Source organism: Plecotus auritus, assembly GCF_963455305.1.
Source record: "Plecotus auritus genome assembly, chromosome: 2".
Classification (NCBI taxonomy): domain Eukaryota; kingdom Metazoa; phylum Chordata; class Mammalia; order Chiroptera; family Vespertilionidae; genus Plecotus; species Plecotus auritus.
The window spans coordinates 46,728,478-46,753,020 of NC_137771.1; the positions used below are offsets into that span (position 1 = coordinate 46,728,478).

General features: G+C 40.3%; 1 protein-coding gene across 2 annotated transcripts in view; it reads left to right on the forward strand.

The window, feature by feature from the left end:
- ROR1 (receptor tyrosine kinase like orphan receptor 1) overlaps positions 1-24,543 on the forward strand; it is a gene marked incomplete at its 5' end in the record, with an annotated part of 394,299 nt that overhangs the window by 198,404 nt on the left and 171,352 nt on the right. The window contains one exon of one of the 2 annotated variants that reach the window (XM_080656374.1): positions 24,221-24,292. In XM_080656374.1, the coding sequence (XP_080512500.1) occupies positions 24,221-24,292 (72 nt within the window). Of the gene's footprint in view, positions 1-24,096; positions 24,293-24,543 lie in introns of those variants that run through there. The other variant, XM_080656373.1, reaches the window with a different exon arrangement.

The window sequence follows — 24,543 nt, forward strand, 5'->3', positions numbered from 1 at the left end:
AGTCTGCGGTGAGGATCAAATGAGACAGTAATTGGGAAAGCACTTTGAAAATTGCGAAGCACTATATAAATATATGGTATTATTCTAATGTGTCACTGGCCTACAAAAACACTGCTCAAACATTTCATTTAGGAGAAGACACACCAGGTCATTATTCAATAAGATAACACCACATGTGACCCTTTTATCATTTGGAGAATGTTTACAAAGTCCACAAAACCAAAGCCATTAGAAAGGTTTTGTTTTCTGGGTAGGCTCAGTAAACTTGGAGCACACTCAAGAAGTCTTGAAATAGTCAGGAAGTTAAACTGAAGGGGCTGCATTAAGTGTCAGAGAATTAAATAGCCTTTCACAGACTCTGGGAGTTTAAAATATATGCTTTTGATAAATTGGAATATTCCTAGAAGTTGCTTTGAAGGAGTTCAATCTGAATCCTGTTGATACTACAGTAATAATAGTACAAAATAATAACAACAGTAATTACAACAGTGGAGTAGTGTGAAGCTCATTGGCTATCCAGCCAGACTCCCTGGTTAACTAGATATGTAACCTGGGTAAATGATTTAATCTGTGCCTAGTGTTCTTTCCTTTTAAAAAATATTTTATATTTATTTATTAATTTTTAAAATTGTATTTATTGGGGTGACATTGGTTAATAACATTATAGAACTTTTAAGTGTACGGTTCTATAATACATCATCTGTGTATTGCATTCTGTGATCACCACTCAAAGTCTAGTCTCCTTCCATCACCATACATTTGACATCCTTTGCTCTCTCTCTTCATCCTCCCCCACCTCCTTTCCCTCTGCTAACCACCATTCTGTTGTCTGTGTCTCTGAGTTTGTTGTTTGTTTTGTTTGTGCATTTGCTGCTTTCTGTTTTATATCCCACATGAGTGAAAGAAATTACATGTCTCTTGTCCTTTTGCATCTAACTTATTTTGCTTAGTATGATATTCTCAAGATCCATTCCCATTGTCACAAATAGCAGTATTCCATCTTTTCTTATGGCTGAGTAGTATTTCATTGTATATATGTACCACATTTCCTTTATCCAATCATCCACCAAAAAACTCCTAGATTTTGCCCTACTGTTCATACTGGTAAAATGGGAATAATAATAGTGGCTACCTTGTAAGGATGTTGTGATCATTAAATAAGTAATTGGAAAAGTGCCTGGCACATTGTAAGCACTTAATAAAAGTTACCTCATGCTATTAATATGATTTATTAAGCACATAAAATATTTATGAACAATGCAAGAAAAGAATGTTAAATATACTTAAAATATTCAGCTGTAATAATTAAGATCCCCCCGTGTGCCAGGTGTTATGCCCCATACTTTATATACATTCTCTCTTTAATCATCATAACAAACACCAGAAAGAGATTTTATCACCCTCCCCCTCATTTTATAGGTGTGGAAACCGAGGTGAGAGCACACTGTAGGATAATCTGAATTGCTCCCTAAAAGTTCTTTATTCTTTACTCCTTCCCCAAACTCTCAAGCCTGGCAGCTGGTAGCAAGTCCTCTGCCCCTGGATCTAGTTGTTTGATATTGAAGATGGGGAGAGGGACAGTCCAGGGTCCTAAGGTCTGCCCACACTGCTAAGAGACGGGCAACTGGGTGGTGGGGGAAGACCCCTCTGGAATCAATGGCTAAAAACATTGAGGTTGGTCTTTCCACATCTTTTCAGGATTCTAAAGCTAATTGTGATCACACTCTCCATATAGGACTGTTCTACTTTGAACAAGGTTTTAAGGTTTTAGAAATATTCAGTAGAGCAGGAGTGTACTTTGCAATCAACCCATCAAGGTTTCCAACTGGGTTGATTTAGGATGGTATCACATCGGACTACCATTTTAAAACGTCCTTTAGCACCCAATTGTCCAAAAGGAATGTGTGCTGATTCTTTAATATCAGGGTAGAGTGGAGTAAGTTTGACCTTCAAGGCCCAACAGACTCAGGTCTGAATCCTGGCTCTGTCATCAACCAGCTTCATGATTTCGTGCAAAGACTAATTTCTCAGAGCCACAGTTCACCTCATCTATGATATAGTGCTTCCTTGCCAGGTTATTATAAACATCAAATAAGATATAAAGGGATGCAAGGTACCCCACCCCATGTGGCTCAAGGTAGGGGGTTACGGAACATTAGCTCTCCCCTTTTCTCTTAGCAAGGCATAGGTAATCTTTTCTACACAGGCCTCAGTCTATTTATGAATAATCTCCATGTGCCCTCTGTAGTTCATGATGACCAAGCTGAAACACGCCATTTACAAATGTGCCACAGAGATCATTTATGTGGATCATTTGCCTAGTTTAATGCCTGGGACAAAATGAGCTCCAAATAAGGTGGACTGAATGAGCGTGGCCGAATGGTAGGAGAGAGTGGTATTGGGAATGTGTTCTCTCATGGGGTCCCAGGAAAGCCTGTGGATGGAATGGGGAATAAGAGGAAGGCATTGGGTCTGTGGGGTCAGTGAGAGACAGCTCCGGTGCCTGTATACTGCTGGCCTCTCCCCCTCTAAGTACTTGCCCCCCTCCTCCAACCCCAAAGCTAGACCTCAACCAGTCACCTTTAAAGCTTGCTATTTGTCCACCCTTGAAAGGGTGTCATGTAGACTAGGATTAAATTAAGTGCATAGTGATTGCTTAGTGGCTCATAGAGACTTGTTCCTGGCTGATTCTGCATTGGATACTAGTCCTGCAAATGTCATTAGGCTGTTGGAGCTAGCTGTTGACTTCATATTGACTTTCTCTATATCAAACATAAGCTCCCACAAGAATTCCTGCACAGATGGCCATTTAAGGGCCCATGCAGCCTTCGTAAGTTGGTTTGGGGATACTTGAGAATATAGCCTCTCCTGGAACTATATTTAGGACCCAGACTTAAAGCGTATTTTCATGCTAATGTTTCTTTTGGTCCTTTTCCATGTGTTGGATGACTAGGAATGGACAGATACACAATAGGCTCTCTTTTTGGTTTTAATAGGAACACATCCTATATTTGGCTATTGTCAGCTCATTAACCTAAGTTTAATGGAAATCTTCCTAGAAGGATTGTCCACACACCCCTGTCTTCCTAAAGAGGGTTCCTTTTTCACAATAATGCATGGTCTTCCTTTTGAGTTATTGGATGGTGTTGCCATAAGTATATACCCACAATCTGTTGAACTTGGGACTAATTGCCCCAAGCTGTTAATTTTTTAAATTTTTTTTATTTTTGAGTCCTTGTATCTCCTCTCTTTTTCCTCAGAGTACTTTCTAGTTATCTGCCTCCATCTCTTTTCCTGTTCTCAATTAGTTGTGTCTCGTCAATTTTGGGCTGGGAAATCTGATAACTAAGCTTGTGAAAAGTGCCTATAAACAGCTTCTGAGTGAGGACCTTTTTAGCTTTCCTCAGGAATAAGAGCTTCAGTGCATAAATCTAGGTTGGCTCATCAAAACAGAAAGAGTCCTTACTTGGACCGAATTGTGTCAGATATTTGTTTTCCTAGTCTATCAAACTTGAGTCCCAGGAATCCAATCCAAATGTTGATGGGAACTTCCAAGTTCCTGCTACCTAAATGGTTCTGATAAGACCTTCAAAAATTTATTTAATCATTTCTTATCCACTGCTGGGCACTGAGCTAAGCATTGGCTGTCCAGACTAACAAGTCTGGACCCTGGGATGCTGAGCATGTTAGGTGGGAAAAACTATAGAAATAAACTTGAAAAACAGAATAAAAGAGTGTATTAAAGTTCTGTCTAGCTCAGAGGAGGGATGATGTCTTCTTGGAGGATGAAAGACTAGAGAAAAAATTTGTTTCCTCTCTGTCTTCTCTCCAATTATTTCATATATGTCTTTCTGTAGTTCTCTCATTGCTACATTCAATAAACATTTATTCTGCACCAGCAATATTTCTTGCAACTGAGATTGCAGTAGTGAATGAGACAAACATGATCCGGTTCTAATTGGAATATTGAAGAATGAATGGAGAGGCGGGGCAGAGGCATGGAAATGGGCGTTGCAGTACAAAGAGTCAGGGACTGAAAGGGCAGTGTGTGTCTGGAATGGTGAGCTGTAATTTAGCATGGCTGGAATAATGGGAGACAAGATTATAGAAGACTTTGTGTGCTCTGGTGAGGTCTTTATACTTTATCTGATGTGCAGTAATGGATGCCCAGTGAAGATTTTAACGGGGGTGGGGGGTGTTCTTAGAAAAGTGTGGCCATATGGTGGGTGGATTATGGCATGGAAGATGGACAGCAGCAGAGGAGAACCAAAACCACACCATCTAATAAATGTAATTTTCAACTCCACCTTTAGGCTTTAAAATTCTGGGTTTTCTGCCTCAATTACCCAGAATCCATCAATGGCTTTTTTGTTGTTTCTGCCTTTGCTTCCCACCCCTCCACCCTTTGGGTTCTGTTACACAAATCCAAGCAGTCAGACCTATAGGAGGTACAGCAGGCTGCCTGAGCCCGGGGAAGGACTAATAGATGAGCCAGTCATGGCTTTGCTGGGGAATGATTTCAGCAGAATTTATGAATGACTGAATTGCGTCCCTTGTTGTACTAGTTCTTCACCCACATCATGAAGATTAAATGAGATGATAAGTGTGAAATTCTTATTCCTGACCCATAGACACTAAATAAACACACTTTGCCTTTTTTGTATGTGGGCTCCCAGCTGATTCCCCACTTTAGTTCCTCAACTGTGGGGATGGGGGAATGTAAATCTTTGTATTGTACTGACTTTAACTTAGATTATTTAAGGTATCAGATCCTGACCAGCGATGCAGAGACACACATGTTCTCAGAGAGCAGCAGAAATTCCGTTTTAATTCATCATTGCGTTTAAACTGGAAGGGAACCTGAGGACCGTGTTGCTGGAGGTTTTCAGCAGAACAACATCCTCTTTGCATTATCAATGTTCCTCAGTCCCCACTTGGCTGGAGCAGCTACCTCTGGCTTCAGTTAGGTATTTACATTCCTCTATTTTTATATAAATTGTGCTGTATTAGCATATATTTCACACTGTGACCTAGTGTTTCCCAGATCTTTTAAGCCAGGCTATTTGTACATTAGTCAACGTCAACGGAAGTAAAATCACAAATTGAGTACAGACTATAGCCCTGCTACATTGCCCACTCTGTCATGCTGAAATGGATCCCTTGTTCTAAGAAGATTTGCCATGAAATACAGTCTATTTACATTAAGGAGACCTCTGTATATTTAAGGCGTAATTGTTTCAGGGCCTTCATTAATTCTTGTGCTGCAAGACCTAGGTTTTCTTTTCTTGTGTCTTTTCTATAACAATGGAAGTCAGGGGTTTCAAAAAAAAAATAACAAATTGGTCCTCATTAAAATGGAGCTGGAAATGGTTTTCTGGTAATATGCTTTACAAACAATGAGAGAATCTGATTGTAAATCAACTCCAGGACCCAGCTGTCTTGGCGTCCAGGCTGGGAAGCTCCAGGATAAAAGGTAGTCTGTATTTTTTTGGAAAATAAAACAATTTTTGTACTTCTGTAATTGATGGAGTGCTTATCTTGTCAAGAATTTTAGACTTGGAAGGGATCTCAGAGTTCATTTAACCCAACCCCTTCCTGGAATGGTAATCCCTTCCTCAGCATCTCTGACATGTGGACAGTTAGTCTCTCCTTGACTACTTCCAGCCATGGACATCTCACTCCTTAAAAAAACATTGTAGTTAAATATACACAAGATAAGATTAACCATTTTAATCATCTTTATGTCTACAGTTCAATGGCATTAAGTTCAGTCACACTGTTTTGTAACCGTCGTCACCATCCATCTCCAGAACTTTTTCATTTTTCCAAACTAAAACTGTATGCATTAAACAATAACGTCCCATTCCTTTTCCCCCCTCAACTTCTGGCAACCACCATTCTACTTTAGGTCTCCATGAATTTGACTCATATAAGTGGAATAATATAATATTTGTCCTTTTGTGACTAGCTTATTTTACTTAGCATACTGTCTTCATTCTGGTTGAAGCATGTGTCAGATTTTTTTTCTCTTTAAGGTTTAATAATATTCCATATTTTGTTTATTCATCTGAAAATGGCCACTTGGGTTGCTTCCACTTTTTGGCTATTATGAATAATACTGCTATGATCATGTGTCTGTACAAATACATATTTTGGGTCCATGCTTTTAATTCTTTTGGGTATATATATATATATATATGTATATATATATATCTATATATCTATATATATATATATCTAGAGGTAGAATTCCTGGATCATAGGTAATTCCATATTTAATTTTTTGAGGAACTGCCATAACATTTTCTATAGCAGCTATACCATTTTACATTCCCAGTAGCAATTAACAAATGTTCCAAATTTTCTATGTCTTCACCTACATTTTTTAACTTCTTTTTAAACAGCATGATATAATTCTAAGAGCATGGACTTTAGCTTAGAAACCTGGCTCAGCCGTAGACTGGTTGTGTGAGTTTGGACAAATTATTTAATCTCTCTGTGCCTCAGTTTATTTTTGTGTAAAATGTGAATAGAAAAGGAGATAATGATTATAGTAAAATTAAGAGGATGAAATCAGGCAATTCATTAAAAAACTACTTAGTTCAGTGTCTGAAAATAGTAGGCTATCACTGAATATTTGCTCTTGTTTTTTTGGTCATTGATTAGTTTATTCTATTTGGGGCCCATTCTAATTGTTAGATTAACTTCTTTATTTTCAATTAAAACCTGCTTTGATGTAATTTCTGTAACTTGTGTAACAAATGTAACAGAACTCATCAGTCCTGGTTCTGTTATTTATAACCTCACAGAACAAATCATATCTTCCTTCCATGTATCATCTCTCTGATATTTGAAAGCAGCCATCAATCATTTACTAGTCTTTTACTTTGGCCAAAAATTCTCAGTTCCTTTAACTGTTTCTTAGGTGATGTGGTTTCTAGATCTCTCATCATGTGTCTCAACTGATTCTGGATTGCAGTTTTTCTGATACAGTAGAGTGATTGGAAATTTCATTCTCTCTCTCATTCTATTGGTTTTATTCCCTAGTAATAGTGATGATTAATATGGAAGAATGTGTGGACATTGGTGAATGAGTTCAATAGACTAAGCTGCCCGTCATTCCTTCCCAATGTTTCTTCCTTATTGCTCCTGATGATGTCTAGCTGTCAGCTCCTTAAGAGGGAGCAGGTAGCTCCTGCTCCTATATGCTTTCTTGCTAGTCACACCAGCAACCAGAGGGCACAAGGGCTATACTTTTGAAATAAAATTGAGTTGTAGTCTTAGATATAGAGCTGACTTCTGACATAGTCACTGTGTCATAGGAGTCTTTGAGGGCATTGGCTGGAGTATAGGCCTTTTCCATTGTTGAACACTAGAAGACTTGCCCAGGAAGAGAAAGCTGGGGTAAAAGGGTATTTTGGCTGAAACTCCAAGAAGCACCTTGAATTTGGATCTACAGACATGAAAGTCTAGGGAGGGCTTGTTACACCCCAACCCACCCTGTTAACTCACTGACTCGCCAATGCCAAGTGAAATTGCCAGTTCCTAAATTTGCCCTTAGGAGGATGAATGGGATGGCCTGGGAAATGTGGGCGCTGTGTTTTAAAGTTCCTCAATAGTTGAAAGTATTTTGCATATTTCTGATTTAGATGCCTAACTCATTTAAATGTCTTTTCTTTATGAGCTCTTTGACATCCAAAAAGACTTTTTTATTTTATTATGAACTTTTCTACCCTTAAAAACAAAATTCCAAACCTCTTTTCCAGAGAAGGGGAAGTTGTACTCTTGTCAAGGATAAAACACTTGAATGGCACTCTCTCCCAGCAACTCAACTGTGTGTTTCAAAAACCTACTTCCTCATGTATCATCCTCCCAAGCACATGTCATATGTTTACATAAAATAAAAAGGTAAAAGCCAGATTCTCTTCCTTTCTTTAAAAAAAAACAAGTGAAGAGGAAGGGGGAATAACTCATTTTCTTGGCATTTTAATAGAGTACCCAGAATCCTCCTAACAGAAGGCACTATTATTGTTGAAAGGTATGTTAAAACTATGTGTAAACTAAAAATAAAAACCCTGTCTTTAGTAAAGGTCTGGCAGATTCACTCACAATTGACATACATGAGCTTTACAGCATGAGTTTTGTGAATTCTACTTTAACCACTCAGAACATTGAAAAATATTTACGTATAGTTCACAGCCATTTCTCAAATATGTGGGATAGCCAGATTGCTGACATGTAGCCGAAAGGTTATATGTTGCAAAGTCAAGGCAATGAATGTAGTCACTTCTTAGTTTGCCTGCTCATGCATCTGGAATGATGCCACCCATGCCTGGTGATGAGCATCCTGGCACAGGCATTCTACACTTCCCGGGGTAGAAAACCAGCCAATCACCAGTGCATGCTGGGGGAGACCCCTCTTCTTCACCCCTGTGGTCACTAAGTCTCCCATGTCTACTTTGGGCTGCGCTTGGGTCACCTAGGGAGCAGATTTCACTTTTGTTACATTGTTTGTGATTTACTTGCCGTTTCCATTGAGATCTGCTACCTATGGAAGTTTGCAGGCATCAGGAGTTCACGTTTTTCAGTTTCTTTAAGGTAAAGAGTGGAAGGCCTAGGAGTGTCTTCACACAAAGAAGGGACATTCTAAGGGGGGTTACTGGTTGGTATTTACTAACCTCTAAGTGTGTTAGGGAAGCCAGTCTACCGTCACCAACATGTCATGAAATGGGATGACCCTCTCTCCTCTGTGTCACTTTCTTGCTTGACTAACTCTACCTCTCACATTTCACATTTCAGTGTAGGGAACATGATGGGACAATAGGGAAGGAGAATGTAAATAGTGATGCCTGTCCAGTGTGACCAAAATATCCTGACCTTCTATTTAAACACTGTAACTTTGGGAGGTAATTTCTTTGGATACATTTTTTGATTTTGTGAACTTTTGAAAAAACACAACCCTTATCGATGTCAAACAGAGTTTATAATGTAAATACTATATAATACATTAAAAGCCAGAGAATGGAACAAACATCCCCATAATAGGTTAATTATGTCATGCAAACTCTGGCTCAGGGTATTTGTGTTTAAAGACATGGAATATATACACTCATCCTATTAATTAGTGATGGTTTAAATAGAGGCCACTGTAGAGTAGGGGACAGAACCAGGGGTTCACATCTTAGCTGACCCCTTTTTAGCAGTGACTTTCAGCATATCACTCTTCAATCTTTGGTTTTGTCACAACTAAAATGGGAATAATGACACTTGAATAAATGTTTGTGAAAACATGTACTATAAATGTGCTTTGCGAACTCTCGCTAATATTTGAAATATTGCTAGTATGATTGTTCTGATACTGTGGTATTTGCTGAGGTCCTCCCTTTGCCTCCCCTGCAGCCTCTTTCTCCTGCTCACTGCCATCACAGCTACCCCTTATTCGTGCGTGAGCCATTTCACAGGTCCTGCTTATTTTGACCCATGTCACGGGCTGCCTACCAGTCAGTGAGTTCCAGCAAATATTAGGTACCTAATAAGTGCCTGGCACTAGAGGATATAAAGAGGAGTACTCAAAAAACACAAAAATGAATGTGCAACAATATGTAATGAACTGTTTACAGTTCCCAAATTTTCTTGGCTCCATGGGACAGAAGAGCCTTGTGTCTGCCCAGCTAATGTCTACTCATCCTTGAAGATTCAACTCAAGGTCAACATCCCTTGCTAGCCTTTGATGACCATTCCTATTAGCCTCCTATCCACTCTGATGAGGTGCTCTGGGGTCCCATAACACACTGGGCATACCTCAAGAGAGATACCCATCATATGAAGGAGAAATCATTGAGTACTCTCTCTCCCTTTTTTAAACTCTCCTATTTTGCACATGATGTAAAAATTTAAAAAGTACAAAAGGACATATAGTAAAAAGTAAGTCTCCTTCTCAACTAGGAGACCCCCAGTTACCCTCCTCAGATAGTGACACTTACCAATATTTGTGTATTTCTTTTGTAGCTACATGTCTATCTGTGTAGATAGATATAGATATAGGTATAGGTATAGGTATAGATATAGATATAGATATAGATATAGATATAGATATAGATATAGATATAGATATAGATATAGATATAGATATATAGATATAGATATAGATATTTATACAGTCATGCACTACATAACAAACTTTGGTTAACGACGGACTGCATATATGATGGTGGTTCCATGCGATTATAATGAGCTGAAAAATCCTTATCCTCTGGTGACGTAATGTTGCAGCATACACCTTACTCATGTATTTGTGGAGCCAACTGTGCTGCTGGTTGTATAAAAATATAGCTCATGCAATTATGTACAATACAAAATGCTTGGTAATCATGATCAATGATGATATTACTGGTGTATGTATTTACTATACTATACCTTTTATTGTTATTTTCAAGTGTACTTTTTCTACTTATTAAAAAAGTTTGCTATAACACAGTATGCTATGTTATACCAGGAACAGTCTCATAGATCTCACACACACTTCTAGCTGCAACCAAGGTACATGCCCTTGACCGGAATCGAACCTGGGACCTTTCAGTCTGCAGGCCGACACTCTATCCATTGAGCCAACCCGGTTAGGGCTTGACATTTTAATTTACAGTTATTATATTATCAGTAAGCTTAGCATACCCTCTCAGTTTGTGTAAGTGCACTCTGTGGTCTTCCACAAGGATGACATCATCTGAGGGGCATTTCTCAAGCACATCCCTGTCATTAAACAGTGCATGACTATACATATAAGACTATGGATTCACAGTAGTGTATGCATATACATGTTATATCTGACATTACATATTATATATATCCACAAATATAAGAACACACATTTTTTTTTCTTTTTACACAAGTGCTATTTTTCTATGTATACAGCAATACTTTGCTTATTTTTTATTTTGAAAATATTTTTGTGACATTTCCCCCCCAAATCAGTACCCACATAGCTTCTTTATTCTTTTTTGTTGTTGTTGTTGTTTGTAAATTCTCATCCGAGGATATTTTTCTTCATTGATTTTTAGAGAGGCAGTGGGGAAGGGGGGGAGGGAGAGAGGAAAGAGAGAGAGAAAGAGAGGAACATCAATATGAGAGAGACACATTGACTGGTTGCCTCCTGCACACACCCCGGGTCGAGGATTGGGCCTGCAACCGAAGTACATGCCCTTGACCGGAATTGAACCTGTGACCCTTCAGTGTGTAGGTCAATGCTCTAATCTCGGAGCCAAGCCAGTCAGGACTTTATTCTTTTTAACAGCTGCATTGTGTTCCATTGTAAATTTTAGGGCGGTCCTAATTTATTGAAATAGTTTTCCTGTTGGTGGACAAGTAGGTTGTTTCCAGTCTTTTTCTATTATAAACAATACTGCATTAAAAATCTTATATAGCCCTGGCTGGTGTTGCTCACTGATTAGAGAGTCTGCCTCCATACCGGAGGGTTGCAGGTTCAATCCCCACCCCTGGTTGGTGTTCATGTGGGAGGCAATTGATGTGGCTCCCTCACCTCGATGTTTCTCTCTCTGTCTGCCTGTCTGTATCTCTTTCTCTCTTTTTCTCTATCTTCTCTATCCACGCCCTTCTACTCTTTCTAAAAATCAATGGAAAAAAATAGCATCACTCCTTGGGTTAGGATTTAAAAAATTTTATATAGATAACATTTCATACATGTTTAAGGACATCTGTACAATAAATTCCTAGAAGTAGAATTGCTAATCATAGAACATTTGCATTTAACATTTTCATAGATAATTTTTATCAAGTTTTACCAATTTCTATGCCTATCAATATGAGAGTCTCTGTGAACTCATATCCCTCTCAATATAGTGAGTTATCAAACTCTTTTTAACCTTCTAATCTGACTGGGGAAAATGACATCTAATTGACATTTTATTTTTTTAAATATGCATTTTTTATTTTTTTTTTTACAGAGAGGAAGGGAGAGGGATAGAGAGTTAGAAACATCGATGAGAGAGAAACATCGATCAGCTGCCTCCTGCACACTCCCTACTGGGGATGTGCCCACAACCAAGGTACATGCCCTTGACCGGAATCAAACCTGGGACCTTTCAGTCTGTAGGCTGATGCTCTATCCACTGAGCCAAGCCGGTTAGGGCTTGATATTTTAATTTACAGTTATTATATTATCAGTAAGCTTAGCATGTTTTTATGCATTTAAGAACCACAAATGTTTTCTTATCTGTGAATTGTCTACTTCTTTCCTTTACCTACTTATCTATTGTATCCTTGGATTTTTTTTTTCTTGTTTATTTGTAGAAGTTTTTGCTTACTATATTATGGCAGCAAGCCCTTTGCTTTTTGAGTCTCAGTAATTTTTTTCTTCCCAGTTTTTCATTTGTCCTTTGATATTATTTTTGTTTTTTTCCTTGTAGAATAATTTTAATGCAATCAAATTTATCTTTCTTTTTATGGCTTTTAGATTTTGTGTCAAACTTTGGAAACCCTTTTCCAGTCCAAGATTGCCTAAATTTCCCCTGAGTGCTGAGGATACAATTGCTTGATGGGGAACTTGAGGCAGCAGGTCCAGAAAAAGGAGGGCAGCAGAGAAGGCTGGTAGGGAAAGCCTGCAGAAGAGGGAAGTCACCTAATGGATGATGTCACAGCATAGGACCTAGACTGCCAATTCAAGGGAAAAGCAGCGAAACAGGACCAGTGGTATTGTTTCTCTCTCCCAAGCGGTTCCACCAGTTGCAACAAATTTTCCCAAATACCTTGGTCATCCCTGACTGAAAATGGATAACCGCATTCCATGTGGATACCTTCTGCAAGCAAAACAGCTATTAAGAACATTCTCTTATCAGCCAGAGATCAAGTAGCCCATCTCCTTAGGTGACACACATGAGTGAACAGGCCGCCCATCCATCATGTGCACGGTAGCATCGGCCGTTCCCGTTCACTGAGTTGACTAGGAAAGCCTCCTGAAAGGCTGCTGTTTGACAACTCTGGGAAGGAGCAGGGGCTCTCCCTTGTCACCCGAGAGGACCTCTTTATCACATCCAAAGCATGGTCTTGCATTGTTGTGAAAAGTTCCCATGCCTGCAGCCACACATACCAAGGCTGCTTAAAGGCTGCCAGTACAACTACATTTCAGACACCTGGGAACCAACTCAAACTGTTTCCATCAGGTTTGAAAACCAAAATAGTCTTGGCAGAGGGATGTTGGAAGAGAATAATCACAAAAGTAACTACATGCAAAATTATTTTTCTCCCATCATGATACGACTATGAAAAAAAGTATATCACAGGAGATAATGACCCAATCACCAACTTTGAATAGCTATTGCTAGTAGTTGAGCTGTGTGTTTATGGATGTGGGATCATCGTTTCTTCCAGATCCTTGCTGGAAAGAGATCCTGTCCTTTCGCATCTCTTAAATCTGATCAAATGTGCTACCAGCACAGGACCCTGTCAGACGAGGGGGTCACTCCAGTAGGCAGTTCTTCACTGTGCTTCACAGCAGTGTTAGGGAACTCCTCTCCTCTCTTGCCTTTGGCTTCTCAAACTTATTTCTGAATGCACAAGAAGAGTTTCAATTTGGTCAGTTTATTGAGTGGAAAGACTGTGGGCTTTGGAATCAGAAAGACTGGATTCAAATCCTGGTCTTTTCCCTCTATGGCTTTGGGCTCATTCCTAACCTTATGGAGCCTTACTTAGTGTGCTCATCTGTCAATGGCTATCTACAAATAATGCTCTATAACAAACCACCCCAAAACTTAATGACCAAAAACACTAAGCATTTATTTATCTCATGAGTCAGTGTGTTGGCTTGATGTTTCTTTGGCCTGGACTGGACCAAGCTGATCTTGGCACATTCTGTTAGCCAGATTCATGTTGGGAAAGTGGACTCCATCTCTTCTGGGAAGAGCTGCAAAATGTTGTGGATTCAGGGATGAATGAATTGTGGTCATTTTGCAATCTACCTCATTACCTTATATGAATAAATGTGATAATCTATGGGGACTACAGTTATTATATCACCTGTAGGTTCAGAAAACATTTGTTGAGTGCCTTCTGTGTGTGCAATGCAACAGTGGATGTTATGAGTAATGTAGAGATTAGTGAGTCCTCATCCCTAGTCTCCAGAACCATACACTCTTCATAAAGAAGTACACCAAAGCAATTATAGGTCACCTTGAAAAATGTAAAGTGTCTTACGAGAGAAACAGATAAAACACCATGGAATCTCAGAAGAGGGAGAGATTAAACTAAGAGGCTCTGGGAAGCGACTCTGGTCCCAATTTAGGCTCTGCTCAATGTTTCCCTCTATTTAATTTTAATTATTGATCTCCCCAGGCTATCAATAATGACATGGTCCAGGAAACCCAGTCCAGACGGGCAAGGCATTTTAAACCAGAGCAATTTGAAGCAAATTAAGTATTTGAAAATTGCCAGCCATCCAGACCCTACACGCCCAGGCTTAGATGGCTGGAGCAGAACCATCTCACTGTCTTACAGGATAATAGTAATCCTCCCCAATTTACCTCTCTGGTTAAAACAATTTCCACTAATCCAGGAGTCTCTCAATCCCATTAACTTAAACACTTGGTTCTCAGGGACAGCCTGAAGGTACAAATTATACTTTAAATTTCTTTTTCTGAAAATAGCTCTTTTTAAAAATGTTACTCCTCACTCTTTGGAACTTTGAAATGATTGAATTAACAGCATGTTGGAGAATTAGAGAAAAAAACAAACCTTAAAATTGGGACAGAGGCTTTCCCAGGCATGTGTACTAGAGAGCCTGTGTGGAGCCGGGTTCGGGTGAGGAAGACTTCGGTTCTGTTCTCCTGGCAGTTGGTGACATGCCAGGGGACCTCAGGCAAGTTTTCTGGCTGAGTCTGGGTTTCTTCAACTCCAACCAGGGTATGATTATCTCGGGCCTTGATCCTTCACATGTGGAGTCATGAGCTAATGTCTGTTCTGCGTACAGACTTTCTTGAAAGGAAAAGTGCTACCTAAATACAAGGTGCTTGTATTACTGTAAGGTGCTTGGAATCTTAATAGCTTTTGCAACTGCATCCAAAGTGGAATTCTCTTTATAAATGCTACAAATGACTGACAATCAAAGCTAAAAAGGGTTTTGTTTTGCTCCCCTCCTGTGACTAGAGTAGGATGATCACACATTTTTAGACTGTGCCCAATGTGCCCATTTAGTGGAGAGCTCCACAAACTTAGAATCCTAGCCACTGAGATCCTGTGTCCATAGGTGCTGGCTGAGACAGTGCTGCCCTGCTCTTTGCAGGATGGCGATTTTCCTCCTAAAAGTCTAATTGGCTAAGTTGTTGGTCAACCAATTAAGAGAGCCTTTAAGTTAAACATAAATACTTGGCTTTGAAAGACAATCACGTTTGTTCTTGGTTAATATACACTGGGCTGTATCAATATTGAGGTTGCTGGCCACTTTGGAATTTTATGGCAAAAACAAGAGTTTTAGTCTGCCAACTCCCTTCCCCCTAGATTCTTAAATGGCATTCAACTTCTAAGTTTATTTAAACCTTTGTGTGTGTGGCAGGGGCGGGGTGGTGGTGGTGGCATATAACTATTTGAGTTTTCCTAAGCTGGTGATTTGTAGAGGAACAGTAGTAGGCTGGTTATGTAAGACTCACCTAGAGAGAATAGTTTGGGGGAAGGGGGTCCAAGAATCTGTATTTGTTTAACCTGCTCCCCTGCTGGGAACATTAAATACCCTTCAAGCTGTATCTATGGTAAGTATAAAAAATCTTTACCAGGTAGTGATATCTACTATCTTGATGGTTCCATTGACTGGGCACTAACTTAATTAATCTCCAAATATTGTCCTAGTTAATTCTCTCATCACAGTCCTGCAAGGGCATTGCTATTATAACCAGTTTATGAATGAAAAACTGAGGTTTCAAAATGTGAAGTAATTTGCCCAAGGTTATAAGCCTAGTATGTGACAGAGCCAGGATTTGAACATGACTGACGCTAAAGTCAGCACAACACCTTTATCTCTCTGCTATGCTACCTTCCATCTAGCCTGTTTCAGGATCATATAGAAACTAGGTAAGGACACAAAGAAAGCATGAGATATGATCCTTGCCCTTATAGGAAGTTTACTGTCTAATCACAATGAAAGGAAAAACACTCATTGATGGCTAAGGATATGTGGACCATAGAATTAAGTGCAAATTGTAAGGTAGAAAAAAAAATTTTTTTTTTGTCTTTTCAATAGAAAACTGAATATAACTGCATTGGCAGATTTATTTTATTTTGCTGTTGAACTGCATGTTGTTTTGCTATGATTTAAACATAGTTTGAAATGGAAGCATTCTATTTGAGGTTCAAACAAAAGAAGGATTTTTATTGATGTCAGCACCAGCAGGTTAAACAAATACAGATTCTTGGACCCCCTACCCCCAAACTATTAATTCTCTCTAGATAAGTCTTGCATAACTAGCCTGATTTGTACTGTTCCTCTACAAATCCCCAGCTTAGGAAAACTCAAATAATTATATGCCCCCTCCCCCCCCCCACACACACACATACAAAGAGATGAAATTTGTGCATCAAATATTCTGTTTTATATATTTTATTCCCCCCTTGATCTGGTTGGGGCAGATGTCATTTAACCTTTGCACCGTACCATGTTGAACAGACAGTCCGGAGCCAGGAGTAAATTAGAAAGGTAAAAGGAACTGGAAATGTAGTCCCTCTTAGACTAACAGGTTGGACTAACCCTCCAGTCCTAGCAGATATTTACGTTGCTAAGGAGATAAGAGCACAAAAGGCCCAGCCTGGTTGAAGAATCGATTTAGGAAGTTTATAGGGCTGGAGACAAATCACTAAACCTGGGAGAGGCATTCCCTGTTTCCAACAGAAGACTCCGCTTAGTAGCTAAGTTCTGCAGGAAAGGGCCACCAGTGTTTATAGCAAGTGAAAACATACCCACTATAGAGTTCTCAGCTCTTTGTTCACTTTTTTTTTTCTTCAGGAAAATTCCTGTTTTATTCAAGAAGGAAATTAGATTATCCAATATAGGAACAGTCTTGATTTGTTCACTGTTACATCCCAGCACCTAGCTAGCACTTAGCTAGTTTGGAAGACAGTAGGTGCTCAATAAATATTTGTTGAATGAATGAATAAATAGATGGATGGATGAATCCATGAACAAACAAGTGAACATAATAACATTAAACTGCAGTTGAAAGTAAGGAGTTTTAAATGAAATCCTTTCTGGCCATCTGGTTTTCCAAAGTTCCATGCTAATATACTCACTATGGCTTTAGGAAACACCCAGTACAACTTAAGTTCTTTCTCAGGGTGTATAGAAGTTAACCAAGACTTTATTTGTTTTGCAAGAGTCAGTAATAAACTCTTAGGCTGCCATGGAATTGCAGCTATGAAAGCATCTTTCTTGGGTCTCTTGTTTCTTTTGAGTGACAGGTGACTTTGAATTGTCCAGAGACAATTACAGAGCAATAGGCTTTTACTACAAAATGGATTATAGACTATGAAATGAGAGTGTGCGTGGGCCATACAAAGGGGAAAATTAAATGGCAGACAAAGACAGATGACACAGCAGGATGAGTAAGAAGGAAAAATTGCCAGAAGGCACTTTTGAGGAGAAAGGATAGAAGGTAGAGCAGCCAAGTGGAAACCAGAAGAAAAGGGTGCAGTTTGTTGATGTCACTGGAAATCTAAGGTGTCTGCAGCTCCCAAAAGGAAAGGAAACGAAACCTCCCTAGGAGATAAGACCAGGTTCTGAGCTAAGCATTTTCCAGCATGCTTTCTTTTTTTCTTTACTGTGTCTTTGCCAACTTGTTCGGAAGCTGGAAACACTAGTAAACTGATTCTTTTGTTGCATTGAGCCTCCATGGAGTGGCAGGCATCATGGATGAATGAGGGAATGCTAACTTTGGATCCTTTCATGTGGACTTCTTGGGGAATATTCAGGTTTGAGACACTTTCAAATTTCTGTGAGGACTTTGCACAGGCCCTAAGAAGATCCTGTCTCCCCAATAACTAGCAGGGATATTTCCTTTTTGTCTTTAAGAAAAACAAAACAAAAATGAGAAGCCCTGAAATTTGGAAATTACTGTTTATCTGTTGGAAAAAGTTGCTTCTGTGTATTTGAGTATGGCCAAGTTGTTTGAACTTCCCTAATGTGCTGTAGTATTTTTAATACACAGGCCTCTTCTCAGTCTGGAATGATCTTTCCCAGGCCCTGATCCTTTGAGGTTCCCTCTCCACATCTGGAGAATGTACTGTTTCTCAGTGCTGCCTCTGTTTACCTCTGTTGTACCTCTTATCACATATTTAGTTTAATGTCAAAGTTTATTTAACATTTTCAATTATTTTCCCATTTATTGGCTTATTATTGCTTCTTTGCATACAACTCCTTCTAGATTTAACTTTCTTATTATTGAAATAAAGAATTTAGCACAAAGGCTGTGAGTGGATTCATAACAGTTTTACTCTAAACCAACAGAAAATGGAAACAACCAAATGTCTGAGGTAAATGGTTAAACAAAATGTGGTACATTGATACTATGGAATACTACTCGGCCATAAAAAAGAACAAACCATTGATATACACAACAAGTTGGGTGGACATGAAGGGCATTTTATGAGTTCGTATATGTAACATCCTTGAAACAACAAGATTCTAGAGATGGAGAAGGGATTAGTGGTTGCCAGGATTACGTATGGTCGGGCATTAGGTGTGGTTGGGAGGAGGGGATGGGTGTAACTATTACGAAGTAACATGAGGGAGACCTTTGGTTATGACATAGTTCTTTGTCTCAATTACAGCGGTGGTTTCATCACATCTACATATGTGATGGAATGACATAGAACTCTACACACATTGTAACAATGTCAAATCCCTAGTTTTTATATTGTACCATGATTATAGATATTATAACCATAGAGGGAAACTGGGTGAAGGGTACCTTGGACCTTTCTGGTCTTTACATAACCTTTTGATTTCCTCTGTAGACATTTCCTCCTACCCTACCCAAGGTCTGGATGGACTATAAGAGCCCTAGCAGCTGTCTGAGCCAATGGGAGAAGTGTTTCTACCTGCTTCCCACAGATGGGGGGCTCTCCAGGCTCTCATGAAGGCTTTAGGGGAGAAATTCTCCTGGCCACATCTTTGGTTTTCAAATGAGCACTGACACCACAGTCCGCAGCCCAGAGGGCACCTTCTGCATCAGTTCCCGCTTGCTGTTCTCTTCCTTTTGGGCACCTGAGAATGTCCTCTTCAATCTCTGCTCTGCATTATATTTTTTTATGATATTTTATTCAGTAGTCTGGGTGTCTGGTCTGGATGAGATGAGGTGAGAGGAATGACTCATGGGATAGGGAGGCGGTTTCTATCCTTTTCTACTATTGCCCCATCATAGTTTATAATCTTGTCTCTGTACTACTTTCCCAGTAGACTGTAGGTTCTTGATCATTATTAGGGACCAGGTCAAGCTTTTTTAAATCCCAGTTCTTATACATGGGAAATGACCATGCACACGTGTGTCGAATGAATGAATCCCTAGAGTTCCATGGAAGAGACCCCAAGTATGACAATTTCAAGTAAGATAGTTTTCAAGACTGTTTGTATTCACTTTAAAGATGTGTGTCGCCATGGTGCTTTGATAGCATAATTCCTTCAAATACAAGAACTGCGTGTGAACTTAAATATTAATTTATCAGATTTAAAGAAAGAATAGTATTTCCCAAGGGGGGAAAGCATTTGTGTGTGATTGAGACTCGCTTCCTCTCCTCCCTTTGTGTTTCCCACCATCCTCTTTAGGTTTTAGAATTAGGGGACCAACCACTGATGGGGGAGGAGTGTAGCCTCTGGTACTGGTTCTCACACTGTGTTCTGCAGAGCTTGAAGTTCACAGGGTCCTCTGGGGCTGAGGAGGTCTGAAGTCCGAGAGCAGCCTCCACCCCACCCCATTTTGGCAGTTTGAGATACTGGCTCTGCCTTCAGACCCCCTGGGTTTGACCACAATCCCCATTCCCACCCCAACAAACTTAAGTAGGCAAGTGCCTTAGTATGTCCTGCCTCAGGTTCTTCAATCTTTAAATGAAGCTGAGGATGGTACCTACCCACCTTGTAGAATTGTTGAGAAGGTCTCTGAGCACAAGGAGAGCCTCGTAGATATTGAGGAAATCTGGAGAACTTTTTTTTTCAATTTCTTCTATCTAAAAAGATGAATAATGCCGCAAATGTTAGTATATTTTAAAAACTTTTTCTTTCTTCAACAAATTAATGGCTTTGCCACATTTATGAGAAAGGCACTGGGGTAGCCACTTGTCCCCTCACGCTCTCCTTTGTGACCACTGGGCTGGACACTGGTCTCATGAGTGTGCTAGTCCGTGTCTGTGTAACCTCACGTATCACTGGTTCAGGAGACAGGATGTGGCATGGCTGGGTGCTTTTTGGAAGAGCTTCTGCATCCTGTGAACGTTGGGTCTCTACCTGCCAACTGCTGAGACGAACCAGTAATCCTTTTGGAAAGTGCAGGCTTTTATCAATGAGGAGGATTCAAGGCTTATTTTTTTTCCCCCCTTCCTTCCAAATAACACTCCCACTGTTCAGGCTTAAATACCAAAACCTTATGGTTTGCAGAACCAGTGCCAAGAAGTCAATCATCAGTGAAACTGCAAAGATAATAGCTCCTATTGATCAAATCGGGAGAAGAATAGTGCGCCCTCCCGCCGAGGTCAGGAAAGATAAGAGCTAGAGTTTTCTAAAACATGCTCCATTTGCCTCAATTGGATCAAACCACATAAAACACTTATGTTCTGAGAGAGCTGGTGACCAATTCAAGAAAACCTCACAAAATGAAAAGATTGGCTTGAATTAGTAAGGCATGCGAAATAGAATCTTTCTAAAACCACGGCATTTGCGTTATTTCAAACCCAGACAAGGACCTAGCAGCTAACTGGAGTATGTCCACATGGAGGATGGCTACATCTGCCTTACTGGACAGAGGGGGCAGCGTGAAAGATCCCTGAGTGTGTGTTCTGTGCTGGGCACTGTACAGGACCCTATTGCCCACTATCTAATTTAATCCTTCCTGCAGTCCTGTGAGACAGCTTTATTGTCTCCATCTTACTGAAAGTAACTTTCTCATGGTCACAGAATTATCAATGGCAGAAGTTAGTATTTTAATCTAGGTGTCTATTTCCATGTAATATTGTACTGTGCCCTAATTGACACATGCTAATTTGCTGTTACCACGGTAATTTTACACAAAGAGAAGCTGCTGGTCTGGTATTAAATAGCTCATCCCTCAGCCATGGTGAGAATAGGAGAGGAGCTGAGTCCATCAGTGGAGATACTACAGCAAGCATGTCAAACTCAAAGGTTAACACAGGCCAAACAAACGAGGCATGAGGCCCGCAGGCTGTGAGTTTGACATGCCTATACTGCAGGGTCAAGACTGATGGTCATGTCTCTCTCTAACACTGCTGCTGACTCTGGAATCGATGGAGATCAAGTTGAGATGTGCTCAAATTTTTTTAGGTAAACTTCAGCCTTCCTTTCATGGGACGGGTCGGGGGGGCTTATTAAACATTATTTTTGTGAGGGGAATTACTAATACTAAACTTTTCACATAAAATAACCTTTTACAAATGTGGCTCAAGATAATATTTTTCAGAGGGAGATTATTTATATTTCAAAATACTTGATCCGTTTTTATTATCATTTTATCTGAGAAGCTGAACATGCAGTTATCTAAAGCAATAGATCTTGAGGCTGAGAACAACATTCCTCCAAATCATCACAGTCCCTTAATGAGCTTGTGAATTGAAATGATCTTTGCTGTACCCCACGAACCGAGTGGTAATTATTGTCCAGGGACACATGGGGACAATTTCACTGTTAGCAGTGCCAAGATTCTATTCATTTGTCATCAGCCCTAAATTATATTCAATCAGCGATTGAATTATATTCAAACTCAGTTTAGAAAAACCAAGTGACATACTACAACTAACTTTCTATAAAATTAGTACTGCAAAATGAAGCCTGTAATGCTGGCAATGTAACTGTGAGCAGCAGTAAGATGGAGCTATGAAAATATTGAATGTAAATGTTGTCAAGATCTGTCTTAATCCCACTGCTTCGCCACCCTTAGCTTCTGCGCCTGAAATGCCACCTTGGCTACCATGCTTCTGTTCCCAAGTTCCCCGAAGTGTGCGCATTGGAGTACTTGGTGAACCTTTTTCTTTTTAAAAATATTTTTATTGATTTCAAAGAGGGAAGGAGAGGGAGAGGGAGGGGGAAGAGAGAGAGAGAGAGAGAGAAACATCAATGATGAGAGAAAATCATTGATCTACTGCCTCCTTCATGCCTCACACTGGCGATGGAGCCAGCAACTCTGGCATGTGCTCTGACCAGGAATTGAACCTTGACCTCCTGGTTCATAGGTCAACGCTCAATCACTGAATCACACTGGCTGGGCTGATGGGCCTTTTTCTAAGGCAAACCACAGTGGTCCATGCTACTGCAAACAAGGGGCTATTATTATTCAAAGCGCCAAGTGGGTGGTATCAGGATGGGGCCAGGGTGGAACTTGGGTGGGAGTCATTCTCTGAGGGCTCTGCAGTGTAGACACTCAGCTCTTCCTGTGAGATCATCTGCATAAAGGCTCTTCCCAGGACAAGTGGCTGAAGCAGAAGCACTGCCTTTTCCTAGGGTGTTGTGTTAAGCAGTTTTCTTTTTTGGGTAAATTTTTCTTTTTGGTTTTGTATTTGGAATTTTATGTGCTTTATGTCATACTTCAGGTACCCTTAAAAGAATCTATGCTTCCCCTCCGCCCCCCAACCCCCGGAGGTAGGAGGCAATGGGGGCCATATGAAATAGGGAGGGCATGTATGGTCTGTGTACTTTCTTTCCCACTGGCTTCCTTTCCCACGTGGACAGGGAAAGAGGCAAGCCAAGGAGGTATGTGCAAACCAAACAACCCTTTTGTCTCAGCTGTGCGTGGCAGATTGATCGAAGACTCAGGAGACAAGCTACAAGCGGGCCCCTGCAAGGTCTCCGCGGGTAAACATCCTGTCGTTGGCCGAGCTCACTGATGGTGGCGTGTGGCTCCTACAGCCATGTGGCAGACAGTCCCCATCAGCAAATAAGGAAATGTGGAAAGTGTGCTTATCTAGGTGAAAAGGTGAAGCAAGGGAGAGGTGAGGTGAAAAGCAACTCGGGTTTGTTTCACAGACCTGAGTACTAGGCAGCATGGGCTGCTGGGAGTTGTGTGGGTGGCAGAGTCAGACAGACCTGGATTTGAATTCCAGTTCTTCCACTTAATAAAGTTCACCTTGTATTCCAACTCAGATGCATTCTTAGTGGCTGCCTAGAGGACTGTGTTGAAAAGATGCCAAGGCAGATCCCAGGTTTACTAGACAAGAAGGGCCGTGATTGATGAGTGATGTCTGTATCAGATTGAAGGAAGAGGAACTTATGGCATGGGTACCATATCTCTAATGGCCTGGGCTCTGGGCACTCTGAGGTCCTGCACAGCACTAAAGTTTCATAATATAGTGAATGTGTGTGTGTGTGTGTGTGTGTGTGTGTGTGTGTGTGTGTAGAAGTCACCTAAGGGGAGATTAGTGCAATCCTAGGAAAATGTACTATGGTGTTTTTGAAATTTATCTTTTAAGTTCAGTTAACCGCAGATGGCTCTCAGTATTCAAATGCTATTTTTGGTCTTGACTGAGGGTTTCAATATAGAGAGATGAGTTTCTCTAGAAATACAAATGCTATAAATTCACAAACACGAATGAAATCAGCAGCAAAAGCAACATTGATCTTCCTTATTTTTCATGGGAGGACTGTTGAATAAATCCGTCTAAGACCGGCCTTCTAACAAGACATGGGAGAGCTTATGTTTGATAATGGCGGATCATTTTTGCAGGCTTGGTTTTTCGTTAATGAAATATTTACATTTTAATTTTTAAGCCTGTGTTTCAAAGACAACAACCTGCCCATCTGGCCTACAGATCGTTCATCTGGACAGCCTCTCCAAGGCAGGCGCCTCTGCCTGGCAGGGGGAGCGGCCGTTCTGTTTAATAAGCTACGGAATGGCAGTGGTCGCTCTCAGAAGGCAGGGCCTTTGGAAATCTCCTGTAATGCTTCTAACAGCCCATAAGTTACTGAGGTTAATGTTGCCCTCATCTCTCTCCCCTCCCTTCTTTTTCTTTTCAGAAACAGAGTTGTCAGTCACTGCTGAGTTAGTGCCTACCTCATCATGGAACATTTCAAGTGAACTCGACAAAGGTACACAGTGGGGACGCACTGGGAGAGGGGGAGGAAGGGAGGCGTGAAACTCCATTTTGAACCCTGGCACAGCTACTTTGAAATCAACTGCTTTTTAGATCACTAGGAAGAGGTGGGGGCCAAAATAAATTCCCTGCTTACTTTGTGATCATTTCACATTTAATGACTTGGAATTCTATTTTTTCTGGAGGGTTTTTTTTTCTTCTCTCTCTCTTTCTCTTGCCTTTCTCTTCTTCCCTAAAATGTTCCAC